The sequence below is a fragment of the Neospora caninum genome, chromosome XII (assembly GCF_000208865.1).
Source record: "Neospora caninum Liverpool complete genome, chromosome XII".
Classification (NCBI taxonomy): domain Eukaryota; phylum Apicomplexa; class Conoidasida; order Eucoccidiorida; family Sarcocystidae; genus Neospora; species Neospora caninum.
Window position 1 is genome coordinate 3,213,434 of NC_018398.1, and position 17,247 is coordinate 3,230,680.

Below are 17,247 nucleotides of genomic sequence, written 5' to 3' on the forward strand. Positions count from 1 at the left end.
TCTGTACTGCGCGACTCTTGCAACCCCTTTCCACGTGTCTTGTCTCGGAGACGGCAGGCTCCACCCCTGGCGGCCAGCACTGAAAGCGCGTGGAGAGACGGTTCTGGCGACTCTGCGCCTCGAGAAAGAAAGACGCTAGAGTAGTGCCGGGTGCTCAGAAGCTGAGCATGCAATGCGACTGAACGGTACAGACACCGGAAGCCGATCGAGCGGTCGTTGCCGTTAGCCTTGCTCCCGCTGAACCGTCGGCACTGTGCAAAGCTGGAGAGGTTGGGAGCACCTTAAAAACGTTGCATCGAACGACCGTCAGAAATGGATTGATATCTCCTTTTGCGATTCGTCTTTCGCTCCTCAGCGTGAGGAGGTCCTTCGAGGAAACGATCGGCCTCACCGTTCGCGGCACCCGCCCTTAGGTTCCTTTCTGCCGATTCCTGTCCCGCCCGCCTGGTCCTGCCAGTGCCTTTCCGTTCCCTTCTGTCTCCAAAATGTTTGTCGAGCGGCTCCTCCACGTCCACCACGGTGGGTTGCCCATCACGTCCCTGGATTTCCAGCCCCATGCAGCGCCGTGGGGCATGGAGCGTCTCGCGACTGCGGCGGCGAACTGCGTCAAGATTTGGGTTCTCCATTCGCACTCGCCTTCTCTCTGTCGTGCCCTTCTCGACGGCAAGTCGGCGGGCGAAGATGCTGCATCGTCTCACAAGCGCCACAAACAGGCAGCCCCCGCCGGCGCTGCTGCCACGGAGACCCCTGCAGAAGAAGAGCAGTCTTCGACAGCTGCGGCGTCGCCGGTCGTCAATGCCTCGCCTGGCGAACCGCCGCCTCTGTCCCGGCCTCCCTTGACGGTGGCGACGTGTGTGTGGACGGCCTCTGAGCACCGGTCGGAAATCATGACTGTCCGCTGGGCTCCCACGGGTGAGTTTTTAGCCACATGCGACGCAGACGGAAATCTTTTTGTCTACGCGCTGAATCTGCCGCTGCCCACTTGGCCGGGCACCAAGGAGGTGCGCGCGGACGCTGTGAAGAGTTCGGCGAGTGTCGCCGCAGAGAAGGCTCCTTGCGCGGGTGCGAGGGAAGAAGGGACTCCCCGTCGGGGGCCTGTGAAGAAGGGGAAGCAAGATGCCCCGTCCTCCTCGGCGGCTTTGCCGTGTCTCTGTGCGTCGCTCTTTCCTTCCTCGGGGCAAGTGCCGTGGCAGAAAGCCGGCCACCAGAGCCCACCCCCCGCGAGCGGCGGCCCGTCGGGCGCAGGGGTCTACACAGAGAAGTGGCGCCAGGTCTCCGCGTGTCTGTGCTCCGCGGTTGGCCACGTCTTCGACATGTGCTGGTGTCATGACAGCCGAACGATCGCCCTCGCCGGCGCCAAGGGAAAGGTCTGCCTGGTCGACGTTCCCCGCCACGAAATTGTGACGGTGCTCAGTCTGCCAGGAGGCGAATCCGGCATGATAAAAGGGATTGCTTGGGACCCGCAGGCTTCCCTCCTGGCGGCCTGCACGAGTGCGAAGAAGGTGTTTGTTTGGCGAACGCAGCGCCGAACACAGACGAAACTTGGCCATGCCGCCTGGAGCTGTTCCCTCGTCTACCAGCACGACGAGTTGCTGCTCGGCGGGCCGTCCGAAACGCCAGGCCCGCGGCGCCTCTCTTGGCATCCTCAAGGCACGTTCCTTGCGCTGCCGTTTGCCGAGCGCAATGGCCGCGTCTTTGGATGCTGCCTGCGGGTCCAGGACGACTCGGAGCTGAAGGCCGAGACGTGCGAGGTGGAAAACGCGCCGGCCAATTTGTCGGATGCCTCCCAGGCGGGCGCGGGGCGACGGAAACAACTTGCGGAGTTCAGAGAGGAGATTTTCTCGCGCTTGCCCCCTCTGCGACTTCGTGGTCACCGACGGCCAATACGCATTGTGGTAAGTCCTGACTGTCGCTCGGCTTTTTGTGCTTCGTTTCGCTGTTTTCCCGCTCGCCATGTCTCTCTCGACCTTCGCGCAACGCGCTTCGGCGTCGCCAGGTCCCCGTCCGCCTGCTTCTCGTGTCTGTATCGTTTCTGCTGAAGGCCCGAGTCGGCCGCCCCGCCTCGTGGCCAGTGTCGCGGGACATTTGTCTGGGACCTGTCCGCCAGTCGTTGCTCTCCTCTGTTTCCACTTGTGAGTTGCGTCCTCGACGTGCGCGCTGTCTGGGACGGCCCAGTGTCTCGCTCTTTCCTTCTTCCCCTGACCTGCCTGCTGCCTGTAGCGGTTTTCGCCGGATCTCCTCGTTGAGGGAGGCGCGCCGAAACCTTCGCCGGGCGGCAAGTCCGGCAAGACTTCCGGGTCGTCCTCTGCTCTTGAGGACGGCCCGCAAGATGGCCTTTGTTGCCTGTATGCCCAAGCGAGCGTGGACGGCGCCTTGTCGATTTGGCGGTTCTCCACAGACCGGTCCTCGCCGCCAGACACCCCGACGAAGTCGCCGAGTGGCTCACGCGCCGGCGAAAAAGCTGGCGAGGACGGTGCGGGCAGAAGGCCGGCGGGAACGCAGGCGCGGTGTCTCGCCGTCCTCCTCAACTTCCTCGACGAAAACACCACGCTCCATGACCTCGCCTGGGGGCGCCACGGGCAGTGGCTGGCCGCGGCCTGCACCGGCGGCGGCGTGACGCTCGTAGCCCTTCCGCATGCAGCGCTGAACGTCGCCTTCGCAACCAACTGGATGGCTTACCAGCTCGCCGCGCCGGAGACCGCCGAAGCGGCGCGGGCCTCCGGCGAATCGCGGGCGCCCGCGGCCGCTTCCTCTCCGTCCGTTGCCGCCTCCTGTTCCATTTTCAATCAAAAACTCCGGGACCCGCCCTCGCCAGGAAGCACGGCAGCACTGTCCTCGGCGGCCGCTTTGCCCCAGGCTGTTCCGTCGTGCTCGTGTCCGTGTAAATGCTGTTGCTGCTCGCTCCACCGCCACTTTGCCTTTGTGCCGGCGCCCCCCGCTGCGGCGCCTCTGCCTGCCGCCCCGAAGAAGAGCGAGCCGGGGAAAAACGAGGCGGAGGAAGGGAAAGTTGGGCGGATCCAGATTGAGTCGGTGACTGCCGGCGGGAAGAGGCGCATATGCCCCGTTAACTTGTCGGGAGGCAGGCCCGGAATGACTGTCGTTTCAGTCCGGCGCGAGACGCCTGGACCCGCGGGAGGGGAGGCCAGCTCGGCAGACGTCGGCAGAACGAGTCTCGTGAAGAAGGAAGAGAACCACGCGCAAGCAGAGAGCTCTGGGTTGAACAGTAAACTCACTACCACTTCGCCGCCGGGCACGTCGCCGGCTGTGGCGCAGCCTGCGCCCTCAGCTGCGGCCGCTCTCTCGCGTTTCCCCGCCTCGCCTTCGCCGCTTGCTGCCTCCACCGGAGCCGCCCCGGGAGCGCTGGGCGCCTCGCCTCAGCCTGCCGCGTCTGCGGCGGTCCAACGCGAAGCAGCCGAGAGCGACGATTCCCCAGAGGACGGCTCCTTTCTGCTGATGCTCCAGCGCCAGGGCGAAGAAGTCCAGAGAGTCCTGCAGCGACCCTCCTGGAGGCCGGCCGGCGTTTCGGATTCGGTCGCACCTCAGCGAGACACAGAGGGCCGGAAACTGTCTCTCGCGGACGTGCTCCTGGGAGACGTGGGGGACCAGCCTTCCGCTCCGTCTGCGTCCGACTCGGCTCGCCAGCCGCCCCTCTCTGCACACCCGGTTCGCACTCAGGTGTCCGGCCCGTCTTCTGTGAGTTCTTCCCTCGCGAAAGGTCCTCCCGCGTCGGCTCTCCAGACTGCGTTTCGAGGCTCAGCGCGCGAATCTGGAGAACGGGCCGCAGAACTGTCGCGCGCCGTCGGCCTTCTGGCCCGGCTGCGCGCGGATCGGCGAGAACTGGAGCTCGCTGGAGAGGCAGGCGAGGAGCCCTCAAAAGCGCCTAGTCTCTCGCGGCTGCAGCAGGCGCAGCAGCTGCTTGCGGCACATGCGGGGGCCAGGACAGGAGGCGACACAGCGGGCCCAGGCGCCGCGAGCGGCACGGGCGCCTCGGGTGTCGCTTCGCTCTTGTCGCGAATGGAGGCTGCGGAGACGCCGCTGCAGAGGCGCGAGTGGCAGGCGGCGTCAGCGAACTTTTGGCGGGCTACCCGCGGCGGAGAGGAGGCAGAAGGCAGAAACGTGCGCGAGGCTGCCCGCGAGCCCGGAGGTATCCCTTTGATCAGTCTGGCGCGCCTTCCCGAGCTTGGCGCCGCTGGGGGGGAACCGGCCACGCACAAAATGGGGATCGCCCATCCCTCTGCGCGTCCTGCCGGCGCGTGCGATCTTGTCGTGATCAGCAGCGGCAGCGAAACAGACCAGGAAGCGAGCGCGGAAGACCACGCAGACAGAGAAGCGGCCAGGGCGCCGGGGACTCGCATGCAGAGCGAGTCGATCTGCGGCTGCGTCCCTCCGAACCTTTTCCTCGAAGAGCCGGCTGTCTCTGGAGGTGTTGAAAAGGCGAACGCCCGTCTTGCGGAAGGCGAGGCAGCTGCACCCTGTGAAGTCGAAAACGGAGACAACGGAGACAGCCGAGTCGCGCGGTCGGGTTTGGTCGCGGCGCCCGAGCCTTGTGACCGGAGGGTGTATGCGTGGTTTCGAGAACTGCTTCCGTTCCAGCGACCTCCGGACGAAGACGGACGCGATTCCAGGCTCACCTCATTTGAAGAACCTGGAGAAGACGACTGGGAAGAAGACCGAGCAGTGCAAGTGGAGCTGGCAACAGTCGCCATTCATGGGAGGGCGGTCCCTGAAGGATTTGGAGACGCGGTTTGTTTCGGTGCTCGCCCTCGGGAGTCGGCGTACAGGCCGCTGGGTTCGGGAGTGTCGGGTGGAACCCCGAGAAAGGGTCGAGCGCGAGAACATCGCGAGGCGGGTGCTGCAGGTCGAAGCGAAGTGCTCGCCCCTGTCGCATCAGAAACGTGCCGGCTCGAGACGCGTGCTCTGCGCGTCGCAGAGGGAGCAGCGGAGAGGGGTCGGAGAGGAGAGGGGAAAGCGGCGAGAGAACGTTGGCGCCGGAGTCTCGCGGAGGCCGCGCCGGCGACGCGGGCCCGACTGGACCGCGGGGTTTGCCAGGCCGCAGCAGGGTCGGGAAACGGAGGCGCTGGCGTCCAGGCGAACGGGAGCGCGAACGGCGGGAAAGGAGCGGCGGGCGGTCGAGAGTCTGGGAGGTCCGGAGACAGTCGACGCAAAGGGTTCGTCGGGGGAGGCTCAGGGGGTCACGGCGACGGCGAGGACGACGACGCGGAATTCCGGGAGAAGGAACTGCGCAAGTCCCAGTTTCTCTCGGCTCTGAACAACGGCGGTTCGAGCAAAGAAAGAGGCGACGGCGAGAAAGACGAAGAGGGAAAGAAGAAAGGACGGCGCGGCCCCGCGTCTCTCGCCACATCGGGCGCCGCGTCTGCGCCCCCGGCCGAAGACTCTGGGCCGACAAGGGACTCCGCACCCCTCGCCGCGGCTGAGAAGGGCGCCGCGCCGGCATCACCCGGCGAGGCATGGGGCAGTTGGAATCCGTTCAGGCGGCGTCTGCAGCTGCTGAGGCAATTCGAGGAGGAGGAAGACGAAGACGACGAGGAGGAAGACGAGGCGCCGGCACCGCCAACAACACACCGGCCTGCCTCGTCGGCTGCGGCCTCTCCGGCGCAGGCGGATGCGCCGTGCGTGAACGGCTGTGCCGCGTCAGGCGGTGGCGACGTTCCCGCTGTGAACGCGAAGAGCGCCGACGGCGGAGACAAGCTCCAGGGGGCCAACGAAGGCAGAAGGTTCGGGCGTCTGCGAGCGCGCGAGAGCGAAGAGCAGGAAGAGAGACGCCGTCCAGGCACGAAGTCGGCGCTGTCCTCGTGTCTCCCGTCGCCGGCGTCTGTCTCGCAACCCATGCGCAGAGACCGTCCGCGAGCTCGTCCGGCGTCTTCTGCGTGGTCGGTTTCTGGCGAGGAGCGGGACACCCCCGCGTCTGATGGGAAGCGCCGAGCAGGTGAGGGCTTCATCGGGAAGGGAGAGGAACGCGAGAGCCAGGGGCGCGCCCAAGGGAGGGACGCCCGACGGCGGCGGTCGGCTGCAAGCGAGGAACGCGACAGGGGAGAAGCGCGAGAGCAACAGAGGGCGAGGCGGCGACGGGCGGAGGAAGTCCAGGGGCGAAGGAGCAAGCGGCGGCGAGTGTCAACGGGGGAGGAGACAGACTGGGAGACGAGCAGCGAGAGTTCGTGGACTGTCTCGGAGTCCTCGGGTTCTGACGAGAGAAACAGGCTGACGAGGACGGAACGCAGAAGCGTTTCAGACCGATTGAGAAGACGCCGCGGATCCAGACCCAGAGAGAGGAGGCGAGGGCGGAGAGAGGGAGTCGCGTGGCGCCGGGAGGCGCGGTGGGAAACCGACGAAGACAGCCCGACAGATGAAAGAACGCGAGAGGAAACCGAAACGCTTTCGAGGGCAGGGGCCGCTCTGACCAAGCCGCAAGAACCTCTCGTGGGCCTGCCGGCTCTCCGAAACCGACTCAGCATATCAACGACTCTCAGCGGTGCGTGCACCTTTCAGGCATGAATGCCAGCGTTTTTGCGCGGCGCTTCGTGTTTCCGCATTTGTCTTCACGTCCTCCCACTTCCTGTCTGGCCTTCTCCCGCTCGCTTCGCGTTGCCTTTTAGTAACTGGATGAATTTTACGGCCGGTATGTATGGGTAATACTCGACTCTTCTATAGTTTAACCGCTACTGCTGGGACTGTCTAGTATGTCCTTACGGTAGTACTATCGAGCCTGACTGATCCCTGGACCTCGCCCGAGCCCCGATCTATCTTTCTGTTCCGGTTTTGCCTGCGCCTGCCCTCTGTTCAGGAACGCGCGTCGGAGTCGTGGCATTGAACTTTCTGGCGAAGGCTCGGGAGAGCAGTCAGCTGCCTTCGTTCTTCTCGCGCTCTCTCTCGCCTGCGCTCGGGCGCGACAGAGACATGCGAGGCAGCGCAGACGAACGGAGCGACCGCCACGAAGCCCCGGGAGGAAGCGACGGAGACGGTCCGCTGTTGTGCTGCTCAATGCTCCGACGCCCGCCGCAGCATGGCGAAGACTCGGGAAAGAGAGAAGACGAGAAGGAAAACCTCGAAGCGACGAACGAAGTGAGGCGCAAGCAAGACCTGAACGCAGACACACACTTTTACCCGTCGTCTGCAGTGCCTCTATATAGCGATCTCGACGTTCAAACACAGGGGGGGCGTGGTAGTCAGGACAGCACCGGTCGCTCTTCCACAGGTCTCTTTTTCGTCCGTCTCGCCGTGATCACGCTCTTGTCTCTTTTGTCTCCCGTGTCATCTCGAGAAGGCTTCCTCCAAAACCTGTCGACCGCCGCGCCCGGCGTATATCGTGCCTGCGTAGGCGTGAGTTTGTGGCCAGACCGCACCCTTTTCGCTTCCTGCTTTTTGCATGCATGTGCCCAGCTCTGGGACTGTCTCCGCGCGCGCTGTGGGTCGACCTGCTCGACTGATGCCTGTGAAGCTGTCGAGTGCAAGAGTCCTTGCACCTGAAAGAGACATTCAAGAGGAATTTCCAGTTTTGGTCCTTATGTTGGAACAGGCTGCCTGCTCCTTCCTCTTATACGAGCGGTTCTTAACGTCACCCTTGCGAGCGCTGCTCAATGCGTGCGTGTGGCGTCACGTTTGTCGTCCCTCCAGGAAATCCTTTGGATTCGACGGCTGCCGGCGGGGCTTGTCGTCACGCATCTCTTGCCCTCTCCCACGGAGACTCCAGAGCGTGGCCGAAGTCTCTTGAAGGCGAAGGTTGCGTCGCCGCCTGAGGCCGCAACAGACCCCTTTCTTCTTCCTCCCTCGCGCGTTCTCCTCGTTGTCGCCCAGGCCAAGGCGGCCCTCTCTGCCCACGGCGCCAGTGCCGATGTGTTGAGCCTCCCTTTTCCCTCGCCTGTCTCTTCCTTCTCTTCCTCCGTCCCGGGGCTGTGCCGTCGCAGGCCTTCAAAACGCGCGGGTCGACTTGACTCAGCCTTTCCTGACGGGTCGGCGAGTCGCTGGCGCGAGGTCCGGAGACGCAGGCTCTGTCGCCCTCGGGCGCCTCGGCCGTCTCCAGCGGCTGGCGTCGGCAGGTCAGTTCTGATTCTCGTCGACATGAAGACGGGCGCCATGCACGCCGCTCGCGGCAGCGATCTTTCCTTCTCTTTGCACGAGCCAATCTGCGTCTGTCGGTGGGTGGAGCTGAAGCGCAGGCGTCCGATTCCATTGGCGTCTGTCTCTCGGCCTTCGCGTGGTCTTTCCGGGGACGAATCCCCCGTCGAGAAGATGACGGCGGACCAGAATCGGCGGGACGTGCATGAAGACAAAGCGATGTGCGTCGAGGCCGAAACGGGGGAGGCTACTCCAAACGGGAGTCTCTCCGTGAAAGACGGAACCTCCAGTCTGTGCATTTTCCTCCTGACCGCCTACGCCAAGGTGTTTCTTCTGCGGCCGTGCGAGGAGCTGTCCTTCCATCCCGAAGGCTTCGCTCTCGGTCCGCTTGCTCATGTCTCGGTTTGTTCGCGAACACGGAGAGGCTCGTCTGCCCTCTTCGGTGGAGATCTGAACGAGGAGGCCTTGCGGCGCATCTCGCCGTCGCTGTTCCTCGACGAGGCGACGTGGTTCGACGGACGAGGCATGGCGCGAGGTGCTCACAACTCGGAAGGGGACCAGCAACTAGAGGCGGGCCGGAACCTGGAAAGACTGTCTCTTCTTCCACAGCTGTCTCGCGTGGCTCCGAGACGCGCCCTCGCTCTCCACGACTCTGCGCCTTTCTCGACAAACGACGCAACGCAGCGGCCGTGGAGCGAAGGCAACTCCCGGTCCTCAGCGTCGCTCACTGTCGGCGGGTCGGTGGTCTTGTCTCTGTGTTACTATGCCGATCTCTCTGCTCTGTGTAGGGGCGAAAAGGCCCAGGTGGAGAGCTGTGAGGAGCGTAACGAGGGAGCGAAGCTTCTGTCTGGTCGGTCTCGAGACACCAAGAGGCTCGGAGCCTCGGCGCGCGTGCTGCCCGCGGGAGGGAAGAACGCGGTCGAGACGCCCTCGCTGCGGGACACTGTGCGAGGTGCCGCCCCCGCGAAGATCCTCTGGATCGAGATTCAACAGCGGTCGCCGTCGCTCTTCTCTCTTCTGGAGGACGCGGAGGCGGCGGGCGTGCCTGCGCTGTCAGAGCAAACCTCGCATGGCGAGACAGGGCGGAACCGCGAGGGCGCCGACAAGCGCAGTCGCACGTTGGGTGACGAAGACCGAGGCGGAAGAGACGCGAGAGAGGCGATGCGCGAATTCTTCGACCTGACGTTTGGAGCAGCCGACGAGCACGACTGGATCCAGCTGGCGATTGGACTCGACTCGGGAAAGATTTTCGTCTCGCTCCCTCCCGGTGGGCGTCGGGCCTTGGGGATGTCTCCTCTGCCTCCTCGCGCGAGCTCGCAGGCGACCGCGGACGCAGAGCGGGACCGTTACCTTGGCGCGCCTTTCGGCGGAGACGCTCTCAACGGTCGGCGGTCAGGCTCTCAGGGACGAGAGAGAGCAGAGGACGCCGCGCACTGCATGCAACAGGAACCTTCCAGTTGGGGGTTGGCAGGGCGCTCACCCTGTGACGGTGCGCAGCCGCGGTTTGTGCGAATCGATGACCTCGCTTTTCAGCATTCGGACTTCTTCTCGCTTCTCACCTGGCCCGCGCACGGAGTCGTCTCAGAGGCTGGATGCAGGCCAGTCGCCCAGTTGCGAGACGCAGACGGAGCCTGTGAAAGCCCCCTGTGGTCGGGAGGCGAGAGTGCGACTGGAGGAGGCTGCACTGAAGTGTCCGCGGCTCGCCTGTCGCTCGAAGATCTTCAGAAGCGGGTTGCGCTCAGCCCGGCAGTCGCGCCCGCATTTGCCCAGCGAGTTCTCATCTCCACGCTCTCTCTCCCGAACCCGCCAGCTTCTGCTTCCGCCTCCTCGGGAGGCGCCTCGGAGGTCGACGCGGAGCGGGAGAAACGAAACGCGCGAGGGGCGGGAAGGGAAGACGCTGCAGCTGTGCAGCGCAAGCAGCTGAAGAAAGAAGTCGATTCACAGCGAACCAAATTCCTCCACTTTCTCCTTCAGGGACGTTTCCTCGGGCCGCAGTTCGCGGGCCTCCTGGGCACGACCCCACAAGGCCTGGCGGCGATGCGGCGCGAAGCCGTGCAAGAGCTCCTGAGCAGTGGCCAGACGCAGAGGGAACGACGGGAAGAGATCGATGAAGCTGATTCTCGGGAGGGAGATGGGGCGCCAAACGAGGGCGCTGAAGAGCGCGAGGAAGAAACCGGCGAGGAAGAAGAAAGACTCGCGTGCTCGGAGAGATGCGCAGCGGATCGGACAGAGAGAGACGGCACGGAGACAGGAGAAGGAACGTTGGAGGGCGGCGAGGAAGGCAATCGCGACAATGACGAAGAACGCGGACGAAGTGGGAAGGGCCGAGGTGGAGATATCTCAGACCCCCCATCGCCTGGGGAAGAACGGCGAGAGGAAGACTCTCAATATGAGAGGGACGGGCATTCGGAGAGGGCGAGCAGACGACAGAGTCGCACATCGGCGGCGGTAGAAGGCGAGAATGCCACCGCGAGAGAACTGCGCGTTCCCTCGCAACGCCTAACGGTGAAACACCTTCACCACCAGGTCAGCAATTCCACATCCGACCCGATGCCTCCTCTGAATTCACTGTCGCGTCTGCGTCTCGCTCCCTCTCTCTGCCTTGCCTGATCTCTCGCGTCCGCCTCGCTGGATCTCTCAGAGCTCGCAGCTCATCGTTGTGCAAATAATTCCTCATATCCACCTTATATATATATATATATATATATATATATATGTATATATATATATATATGTATATATGTATATATATATATATATGTATATATATATGTATATATATATATATATATGTGAAGAGATGCACCTGTGCCGGCGCTTTGATACATAAGCTTGTGGCGAGGGGTGCGTGTCTGTTAGTCGTGAGTCGCTCCGAGTTGTGTGTGTATTCGACTCTTTCGCGTTCGCGGAGTTGTTCGCACCCGAGGTCGCAAGGATGCACTGAAAGCTGTGGAGGGTTTCTTCATCCAACTAAGCGTTCCTCGTCTCATCCACAGATATATATATATATATGCATGAGGCACTTTGGTGTGGCGCTTTGTTCTCTGTTTGCAGGTTTGGAGCGCACTAGCGGTGTCGTCTTCGTCTGAGTTTCTGTACTGGCTGTCGGCGTTGCTGCGTCGTCAATCCGAGTTGCGTCTTCTTCCCCAGCTCGTGTCTTCTTCGCTCTTTCTGCTGTCAGCACACCTCGCGTTTCTTCGGCGGCTGCTCGTGGCGATGAAAACGGAGCAGCGTGTACTCGCACAGGACTTGCGCAGCGGCGCGCGCACGCTGCGGCTCCTCAAAAGGCAGACTTCGCCTGCCTTCGCTCCGTCCTCTCCCGGTGTCTTCTCGCGAGACGTTGTTGCTTTTTCGCATCGGGAGGCCGACGCGGAAGCGTGGAGATTGAACCCAGAGGAAGGTGCGGAATCGGAAGAGTTGAATCCGGGGTCGGAGGTCATCGATTGGCGCTTGTTGGCGGCTTTGCGGCTGTCGGCGGAGGACGTCGCCGCCAGCATTCTTCGTGTGTTGGAGACGCTCCACAGCGAAGAAGCGAAGAAAGGAATGGAAGAGCGGGAAGGAAAAGCTGCCTTGGACGACCGTGGGAGCGAGAAGGCGGTCTCAGGCAACTCTCTCAGGACGAACCAGGGCCGTGCGACGTCGACGATCCACGAGGGAACCGAACGAGACGATGGCGTTGACCTAGAAAAGGGAAAAGGTGATGAAGAAGATGAAGACGCGGATAACGAGAGTCACGGTGCCCACAGCATGTCGGCACGATTGGAGGTGAGAAGGTCGCTTCGACCGGAAGGCAGTGTCCCAGGAAGATGCACAAAGGTGTTGTTCACTTCAAAGCGTTTGTTTGCTTCACAAGGGCCAATACAGGTGCCTATAGCAGCCACGCGTCCTACACAAAAGGCGTGGTCTTGAATTTCAAGGGCGGTTGGCATGTGCCCATGTATCGATCTGTGTCGTTTTTCGTCGAAGGAACGATGAGCGAGGGGATACACGCCTGCGGATTCGGGGCGGCGTGAAGAGGAGTGTATGCGAGATGTATGTTTGCGATTCCATAGCGCACGCTGACTGTATTCACTGGCATCGTCACCTCCGATTGTTTCGATGGGGACCGTTGCTGCCGTTTCGCCGGAGTGTTCTTCTGCTGTCTCGCACTCTTTCGCGTTCTTGGTTTTGTTCGCGCCGCCGTTCGCCGTCTCGCGGGACACACTTTTTCTCTTTAATTTTCTCTCTTGTCTGGGTGCACCTTTTCCGCGCTTGCCCAGCTCCTCCCTCTGCCTTGTCCGGTTCTCTCGCATTCGTGGAGTTGCTTGTCGGCGTCGCGGCCTCCCTTGTCTTCGCTTTCCTTCTTGCTGTTCGCTTCTCTCCATTCTTTTTTCGCATGTCTCTTTCACGCCGCTTGCTTAGCTGGTCTCTCCCTCGTAGAGATCTTTGCATGCGCCTTGCCGGTGCCCGTGCTGTGCGTGCGTGTGTGGTGGCTCTTTCTCTGCAGGCCTTGGCCCTCGCGAGAGAGCGCGTTCGAAAGACACTTGCGGCGGTTCAGCGCACGCGCGAGGAGGTTCGAAAAACAAGCGTATCGCTGTCTCTGTATCAAGAAGAACGCAAGGCGTTGATGTTTCTGCTCGGCGCGACTGTGGTGGAGCGTTACAGGGCCGAGGGGAAGCGAAAGAAGCGCATGGGATTCTTTTCGTATCTGCCGCTCTCCGAAAGTTCGGACGACACCCGAAGAGACGAGGCACAGGCAAGGCGAGAGGAGGCGGAGGCGTTCATGGAAGACATTTTTTGAAGAGACAGGAGCGACAAGGAGTGCAGAAAGCGGCAAGTCCACGCTGGAGCAGACAGCCGAAAGCGCGGCAGCCGCCCCGCCCGGCGTCGCGAGAAGGTTCTTGCTGTGACGCACCTCAAACGGAGTGAAAAGGAAGGACGCGAGACAACACCGCGAAACGGGCAGAAAAGAAGGAGCGACGCCGAGTGCATATTTTGAGGCGCAGCCGCGTTGAGGCAAAATCGTGTCAGACCGGGAAGAACACAGCATCCTTGAGTGGGCGGCGCCCTTCGCCGGGGGAAGGTGCTGACAACGAGTCTTGTGAACTACGGAAAAGAACGCAGAAAGAACGGGCTGACGAACTGACGGCGTATTACGGGCAGGAGGTCATCCGGTGAACATAGGAAGGAGCGGTTGGGAGACTTCCACGAGGACACAGCACTCTGCATGCATCTCAGCCGAGGTGCGACAGGAAGATTAGCGATAGAGAGACGGTGGACAAAGTAACAGACGAAATTCTTTGCGGTTACGTCTGCCTGGCATGTACAAATGCACTGTGACATATCGGATTCACGGCAGCGCCGTTCCGACAGGAGCGACCTAAAAACCTAGACTGTACGCGCGTGGATTTTCGCGGACCCAGCAGCGCAGAGGCCTGCTTTGTTCACTGGCAGTGTTTCATCGTTTTTTCTCAATGGTTTTCCGGGTTGCTCAGGAGGCAACGAACCGTCAGAGCTGTCAAACAGGGCAGGCTGCGTATCTGGAAGGGGCGTGACACGCGGGATCGAGAGAGCGGTTCCTTCTGTTACGAGCGCCTCAGCTGGCAAAGCGTTCCATTATTTCTACCCGACCTCAGAAGGAAGGACACTGTATTTATAAAGCCATCGGGGGGATCGACATCCCCTTCACTCGAAACACACTGTCGTGGCACAGGTAGCCAGACCCCAAAGTCCACCACAACTGTGCCCGGGCAGGAATGGATTAGTGTGCATCGAAACACGTATTCTGCTCGATATATGAGCTCGCGAACTCTGGAGGAAAGTGTTCTTCTCGCCTATCGAGAAGAGCAACTAGGGAAAAGAAAAAACGGAATCCGACAACGGTTTTGAAACGAACGCGGGGATCGCACATAGTGTGTGCTCTTCGTGAGGGCCCCGGCCAGTCCCTCACGGGTTTTCAGTGATTCCTTTCTAAATTTAACTCTGCTGCCTCTGAAATATGTGGGAAGAAAACGAAAGGTCGAGCGATTGCGACAGCCAACCGAGGCGAGTTCGCGAGCGCGGATTCGGGCGACAATCTGGAACTTGTTCACATTTCTTAGCGCATCCAGTCCGGTCAAGCTACAGCAGCCCCCATCTACCTATCTGTACAGTTCCTTTCCAGTGTCCTTCCGACTTCGCAGAAAGTCGCCAAGTGTGTACGAGATTTCCCTTCCACTCCAGTTTCTCTAAACGAAAGAGCGGCACATCCTATCGCTATCGTGTGGCTGCGAGAGGGGGTGGCCGCAAGCAGCGTTTCTCCTCCGTCCCGTTTCGTGTGGCGCGTGGCGACCGCCTCGCTTTCTGTTTCTCTCTAGTGACAAACGCGATCCACTACTCGGATTCGGATCTCGTTCGCTAAGGACACGGGAGTACTTTAGATCGATATGACCGCAAATTTGCCATCCCTGCCCTCGGGAAAGAGGTTCTTTCCCGCGTTATCGAAAAAAAGGAATTCGACAGAATCCAGACTCCTCGCGTGTACGAGTGTCGCCGTGCGACACGGGCAAAACAGCAGACAAGCCCAGCGATTCCTCCAGGGGGCCAGCGCGTGCGTAGCCTCGACGCACGCTCCTTCGCAAAATTTGGGGTGCGACTCCCTGTCTGAGCAAGACGGCGAAGACTGGTTCCCCTTCTATCCAGTCTCGATTGTCTTCTCGTCGGCGCTCGAGGTCTTCTGCTCGGCGACGTTGTGCACTGCCGAAGCCAGAAAAGTCGGCACCGCCTGCAGTGACCAGGCGAGACGCTGGGTGACTCCGATCAGAGAGCCTGCAGGGAAGAAAGCAGATCAGCGGAGACATGCGTAGCAGCGAAGGATGAAGCCAGGACGGCGTCCGCCAGCCGGCCCTGGCCCCACAGGGCGCGGTGACCCGTAAAAACCCCATTTTCTTTGTTTTTTCTCTCCCAGCTGCCTGGCCCCTTCTCCAGGACTTGCTCCGCGCCTTCACGTGTTTTCGGGCTCCTTTCGTACCTCCGAGCTTTTGCATCAAGTTTTCTCGTGTCGGCGCGCGCCTCGCGAACTCGTTCAGTTGGTCGGGAGTCAGCACACTCCGTCCGAGAAAGGCCACCTTGATTTCGCCTCCGACCGCCTCTCTTCCCACTTCCGCCGGGCTGGCTCCGCCTCGGGCGCCGGCGTTCTTGCTGGGCCCCGGCTTTCCGTCCTTCGCTGGCGGCTCGAAGCCCATGGAAGCGGCGATCTCGGGCGAGATGTGCGGGAGGAGTTCCTCGTCGTACCACTGTCCTTTGTATTTTCTCGGCGGCGGGCCTTTCTGCTCCTTCTTGACGCGGTTGTCGAAAACGATTTCCTCCAGCAGCATCGTGAGCGTCTTCACGAGCAGTGGCAGTCGCTTCTCGTTCTTCGGCATGGCTCGAACGAAGAGGTACAAGTTGGTTTTTCCCAAGTGCTTCATCAGCGCTTCGCCGTTCTCCGCGACGGCCGTGACCTCGCCCTCGAGAGGCAGAGTGTTGAGGATTTCTTGTTCGCGTGCGCGAGCCTCTTCCTTCGCTTTGCGCATGCACCGGATTTCTTCTTCAAACAGATCTGTCCAGTCGTCGACGTCCATGTACGGCATCCCTGCCTCCTTCACCTCTTCCGGTATCTCCTCCGTCTTCTCCTCGTCTAGCTCTTCGTCGTCTTCCCACTGTGTCCATACCCCGCCTCGAGTCATGCCAATCGCGAGATGCGAAAATCGCGGGTCGTCTCTCCATACTGCCGAACGAAGATTCGCCTCCAGACGCTCCGCCACCCGCCGCTCGCGAAACTTCTCGTCCGCTTCGAGAGCCTGGTACGTCTCTTCTTCTTCCGGCTCCAAGGCTCGCTTCACCTTGTTCCCCGAAATGTCCACCTGATGCAACGCAGCCTTGAACGCCAGCTCCTCGTTGTGGGTAATCCAAAAGTCGCGACGCACCCGGCGCGCCACGGGCCGCCAGGAGGAACCAGACGCCACACCAGAAGCAGAGAGAGAAGAAGGAGTAGAGGCAGGAGAAGGGGAAACGGTGGGAGACTCGAGCCTTCCCGGTGTGCCTGGGAGAGAGTTCCCCTGCGGTGCGGTGCCTCCTGGGGCACAGAGTTCTGTCGCGGGTTTCGGAGGTTTCGCTCGCGCCTCTTGTTCTTCTCTTTGCCTTCGCTCGAGTATTCTTCGAAGTGCAACTCGCATGTAGCTGTTCTTCCCGTGCTTGATGCGATAGCCCTTGTAGAAGCCAGCGAGCGCGAGGCCACGGACGATGCTCCATCGCTGGTTCGGCGTCAAGCCGTGCGCCTCGAGTTGAATCACCATCACGCTGCTTTCGAGGAGGTCCTGGAGAACCTGGATCTCTCTCGCTTTCTTCGCCCGGCGCCCTTCCGTCGCAAACCCTCTGCCCAAACGCCCCTTCTCGCTGCTCCGCTGCGTCTGCGTGTCTTCCAGAAACATGCGATCGAGCCGCTCCCGCTTTTCTCGCAGGTACTGGCGCCGGGCAGCGCTCCTCAGAACGCGCTGCTTGTGGGTCTCTTTCCGCTGCTTCTTCTTGTTCACCAGGAGGGCCTCCCGGGCCTTTCGCCGACGCGCGCGTTCCTCCTTCTTCTTCTCTTCCTCCGCATGCAGTGCCCTCTCCTTCTCCTCCGCTTCGCGCGCCTCGCGCAGACGCTTCTGCTTCGCCTTCAAGTTGCTCAACAAGATCGAAGACAAAACCCTCCGAGGCTCCGAAGCAGAGGAAGAAGAGGAGGACGAAGAGGAAGAAGGAGAAGAAGAGGGAGAAGAGGGAGAAGAAGAAGAAGAGGGAGAAGAAGGAGAGGAGGAACGGGAAGGAGCAAGTCGGTGTTCGTCATTGTCCCCGGAGTTGGAGGTACCGCGATTCCGAAGAGTGGACCCCAAAGCATCTGTCGGATTCAATGCGCTCCGTTTCGGAGCAGAAAAGACAAGGAGAGGAGAAGGCGCGGCCATAGGACAGGGCAAGCGGGCAAAGCGAGAAATCGAATGAGACGGACAACAAAACGAGAGGGGTGGAGACGCGGGACTGAACGAAGATAAAGGTATACTGCATGCGGCGCCGTGAAGGGGTCCGGGGTTCCGTTCCCGACCGGCTGTTTCGCCTTCTAGGTGAGGGGGGACAGAAGCCCACAGCCGCGCAGTCCACAGCATCTCTGCGGAACGACGCACACATTGAGGCGGGGATACG

At 61.4% G+C, this 17,247-nt stretch overlaps 2 protein-coding genes across 2 annotated transcripts; one reads left to right on the plus strand and one right to left on the minus strand.

Annotated features, from left to right (window-relative positions):
- Positions 1-485: 485 nt before the first annotated feature.
- Positions 486-12,853, plus strand: NCLIV_064260 (putative WD domain-containing protein; the record flags this gene model as incomplete). The annotated part of the gene is made up of 6 exons (XM_003885977.1): positions 486-1,895; positions 2,221-5,947; positions 6,803-7,080; positions 7,633-10,599; positions 11,128-11,838; positions 12,560-12,853. 6 exons carry the CDS (start codon positions 486-488, stop codon positions 12,851-12,853), a joined length of 9,387 nt encoding a protein of 3,128 aa, XP_003886026.1.
- A 1,872-nt stretch (positions 12,854-14,725) lies between these two features.
- NCLIV_064270 (conserved hypothetical protein) lies at positions 14,726-17,012 on the minus strand (the record flags this gene model as incomplete). The annotated part of the gene is made up of 2 exons (XM_003885978.1): positions 14,726-14,859; positions 15,062-17,012. The coding sequence occupies 2 exons, from the start codon at positions 17,010-17,012 to the stop codon at positions 14,726-14,728; spliced, it is 2,085 nt and encodes a 694-aa protein (XP_003886027.1).
- Between the last annotated feature and the right edge of the window lie 235 nt (positions 17,013-17,247).